The sequence below is a fragment of the Ipomoea nil genome, unplaced genomic scaffold (genome assembly GCF_001879475.1).
Source record: "Ipomoea nil cultivar Tokyo-kokei standard unplaced genomic scaffold, Asagao_1.1 scaffold0805, whole genome shotgun sequence".
Taxonomy (NCBI): domain Eukaryota; kingdom Viridiplantae; phylum Streptophyta; class Magnoliopsida; order Solanales; family Convolvulaceae; genus Ipomoea; species Ipomoea nil.
Window position 1 is genome coordinate 3,658,819 of NW_017617233.1, and position 4,303 is coordinate 3,663,121.

Here is a 4,303-nt window from a genome sequence, read left to right on the forward strand (position 1 = left end):
TACTATCGCTGTCTAAAATGTATTTTGAATAAATCTCATCTCATAATTATAGTAAAAAAATTATAATAAATTTAATTAATATAAATTTTTCATAGTTAATCGATTCAAATAGTTAATAGAACATTTTAATTAGAAGTTAAATTTAAAATTTTATAATTATCAAGCTAATAATTCAACTAATTTAGATACATAAAGATTTATAACAATATTCTTACACAAGTATATACATTCTAGTGAGGTGTATTGATTAACTAAACATGAAAAATATTTTTAAAAATTATTTTTAAAATTAATAATCAATTAACGGAAACTATGTAGAAAATAAAAATATGTATACGACAATTTAAAGTTTCTGACACGAATTATGTTCTTCACACTCATTACTGGTGTGTGACTATGCAGATAAGATAATGCAATTATTGTATTAAAAATATATTTTTATTAATATATAGATGATGTAAATAAAAACAAATATTCCGTAATATGTCCTATATTATATATATTCGTAATTACAGAGGTTTCTCCCATGCACTATAATCATTTCATCTAATTTTACAACCATTTTTAAAAATCGCATAGTTTTTTTTTTTTTTTTTTTTTAATTTCAAATCTATTTTTAACCAAAAACAGGCAAAAAAGTAAACCGATGTTTAGAAAATCTAAAAGTACGATAAAGAAAAGAATCTCCATGTTTGCCGGTAGCCAGTAAAAGGCCGTTGCACCAGAAAAGGGGACGACGACTATGATGATGACAGGGAAACCGACTCGGCCAGTTTTCCGATTTTCTCCACCAACTCCGGCGAGAGTAGTTTCGTCGGTTTCTTTACTTTCTCCGTTCGGAAATCAAACCCCAATGCGTACGAAACCTCGTCGGAGCTCCACCCAGCTTTCCGGAGCGAATCGGAGAAACGATCGGCTTTGACTAGGAGGGCGTCGAGAACGGCTTGGTTGTCCAGAAGCACCATCTCTTCTTCGAAGAAACCGGCGGCGGAAACGGTTGCGATCTCGGAGATGTCGGATTCGTTCCACCCGCCTTCCCGTAAAACCGACCCGATTTGGTCTATATACTCGTTGACCCAGATGGGGACTTGGGACTTGGGCATACCGGAGAATCGTTCAGGGGAAGCAGCGGAAGACGATGAGGAATAGTTTGAGTTTCTCCGGCGTCTATCCACGGCGGCGTCGCTCCAGAACTCAACCCACCGCGGCGTGCGTCCGCCGGCGAGCGCGTCAAGGCTTCTTCTCCTGGAAGTATCGCCGGCGGAGATTTCGCTAATTGATCGGAGGAACAAAGAAGACTCGCGATCAAAGAAGTCCATGAGATCTAACCCGCAGCAGTAAATCCGATTCTCGTCGACGTAGAAAATGGGGTTTCCCGCCAAGGAAGGATTACAGGGAATGTAGCAGTGGTTAAAAATAGGAATCAGAAGCGGAGCTCTCCTCAGAGCATTTCTAGCGATTTTGATTGCCTTTTCCGGGTCGGACGGTCTGGAGCCCCAGGACTTGGACCAGAGAGCGTTCCGGGCAATATGGAAAGAGATGGCGGCAATCGGGAGCTCAATGGACGCGCGGAGCTGGAGACGCGCGGCCCCCGAGGACCGCCAGTCGGGGAAGCCAGGACCCAGCGGCAGGCCGGCGGAGAGGATCGCTTTGAGGTCGGGAGGGAAAGCAAACTTAAACTCAGCTTCCGCTCTCGCAAACTCAGATTCCGACAACCCACGCTCCACCTGAACCCCAGACTTTTTAAGGTGGGTAATGACTTTATCGGCGAGAGTAGTGAAGGACAGCAGGCTGTTCCGAGGAGGAACGGGCGTCGCTGGGCTGGGCGCCGCCGCCCTGGCTGATAGACGACGGAGTCCGGCTAAGTGAGCCGGGTTCAGACCGGCCATCCTCCGGTCAACGTCGACCATCGTGGTCTCCAAAACTATAGTTTCAAGAAAAACTTGACGCCGGAAACGATGGAAGGCCGGAAAGTGCAATGGAGGATCGGAAGAGGGAGTGAAGTGAGAATGGGGAAAAGAAGGGTATTTATAGCATGGCAGTGTAGTGTGGGGCCCAATCTGAGATTTGGCTAACGCCACCGCCACATTTCTGTGTCGTTAAGTTTTTACTCGTATTTGTTTAAGTTGTTGACAATGGAATCTGGGACTTAACGGAAACTCACTTACTCCGTGTAAGATTTGCGTATATTTTCAGCTAGTAGACTACATACAGAGTAAACTCCTATATTAACGTATAAGGACTAGAATTTAACAATACGCGGAATCGAAACTTGGGGTTAGGGATGCTTCTGGGAATTAGAATGCTGAGTCTTTAATATTAAAATAATTTAGCCATACCCCGCCATGATTTAGCTCAATGGTTTAAGTAGAAGTCTTGTTTCAGCAATAGAGTAGGGTTCTTTGTGCCCAGAGTGTATTGCACCATTAGGTATGCATAAATATACAACACACTACTCAAAAATACACCAGAATGAAATGCACAAATACACTACCACACACCAAAAGAATACACCACACCAAATGATGCATTTTCAGATACTTTATGGTGCATTTAAGCATACCTATTGATGCGTGACTGTACGGGTGCACTGTCCGCAAGGAAACCTGACCCTGTTTCAATATACATAATTGTACGTATAATAAGAGTAGGATGAAAATGATTCTATTATTTGTAAATAAGGTGTATTTTGGGGGTGAGAGTGTGGGGAACTTGACCAAAAGTTCAAAGCTAAACACTTTCTCTTGGATATATTATAAGTAATTTGTCGTTGGTAAATGGCCTAAATGAATCTCTTTAAAAAAATAATAAAAATTATTTACTCCAATTGTGACAAATTATAATTCAGAAAGTAAAATAGCAACACAATTGTCGCAATGCCAAGCCAAATTGAAGGTCAAAAATGCTTTATCTGCAAGCCAAAATAGCTAGCTATCCGTTGACTACTGCGTAACCATTTGCTTCATAACGTTAACTATCAAACGTGCCGTGAAGTTTGCTGGTTCACAAAGCTAAATCAATTCCTCTCTTTTTTATTTTATTTTATTGAGATGCATCAACTTAATTAAAAAAAAAAGGGTAAAATTTGACCGATATGAGCCGGTGGCATTCTTGATTTGAGATAGTCATTTATGAACAACTTATGCTTGTCTACAAAAGGCGAAATTCCTTTGTCTCTATAGCCCCACACCTCGGCCCAATAGAATAGTGAATGGATAAATCACGATAACTCAATGTGTATTAAGTGTGGGGACTAGTACCTGGTGGTTGGTGCCCATAAGGAACCTCCACAATGAATGTAACTCCAACATTGTGGCTGCTAGGGCTTGATTTTGGGTTTTTGCCTAAAATCTATTATCCCGAAATCAACTGAGTTGCCCGAGACCTATGATGATTTACCTCCTTTTAGTCATTTATTAACTAAGGTCATAAGGTTGGGTTTACCTAGTACACACTCTTCTCCCAAAATGTTGAATCTCCAACCCTAAGGGCCCCCACACCCCGGCCCGATATTTAGGAGGATGTAAATCACGGTGACTCAATGGTTCAGCAGACATGGCCAAATGTCGGTGCGCACAAGAAATCTGCCCACTTACCCAGCGGTCGTTATATCGTGGACCGCGGTGCATAATCAATTATGCACCGCGCATCAAAACGGCGTCGTTTCTTTAAGTAAAGAAACAGCTTGCTGTTAGTGTTAACGGAGTGACACTACAGTGTATCTAAACCGACACTGCCTCACGTATTATTTTTATATTATCAAATGAAACTGCAGTTATATCAAAATGATACTGTAGTTGTGGTGAAATGAAACTGCAGTATATATAAAATGAAACTGAATAACATTTCACATATATGAGTGTATATTGTACAATGAAGCTGTAATTATATCGAAATGATCATGTAGTTGTGTTTTAATGAAACTATAGTATATATAAAATAAAATTAAATAACATTTTCACATATTTGAGTGTATAAATATTGAACAAAACTGTAGTTATATCAAAATGAAATTGTAGTTGTGTTGAACTGAAAATGCAGTGTATACAAAATGAAACTGAAAAACATAGTTATATTTTGCGGAACGACGCGAAACGGATTCCGTTTCTTTTCATTAAATAAAACGACGTCGTTTTGATGTGCGGTGCATAATCGATTATGCACCGCGGTGCACGATATAATTTGCCCTTACCCAGTACACACACTAATGTTGTAATTGCAGGTTTATCTCTCATCATTCGAAAAGATAAAATTCAAGTTCCAATCAATTTTTAGTTGGGTTAGATTTCGAAACAAATAAATA

General features: G+C 39.9%; 1 protein-coding gene across 1 annotated transcript; it reads right to left on the bottom strand.

Annotated features, from left to right (window-relative positions):
- Positions 1–460: 460 nt before the first annotated feature.
- Positions 461–2,000, bottom strand: LOC109177515. The gene has a single exon (XM_019326882.1). It carries the CDS (start codon positions 1,908–1,910, stop codon positions 741–743), a length of 1,170 nt encoding a protein of 389 aa, XP_019182427.1. The 5' UTR covers positions 1,911–2,000; the 3' UTR covers positions 461–740.
- Between the last annotated feature and the right edge of the window lie 2,303 nt (positions 2,001–4,303).

Excerpts from the sequence above, each read along its gene's own strand:
- LOC109177515 (XM_019326882.1), bottom strand. The coding sequence starts at position 1,910 with ATGGTCGACGTTGACCGGAGGATGGCCGGTCTGAACCCGGCTCACTTA.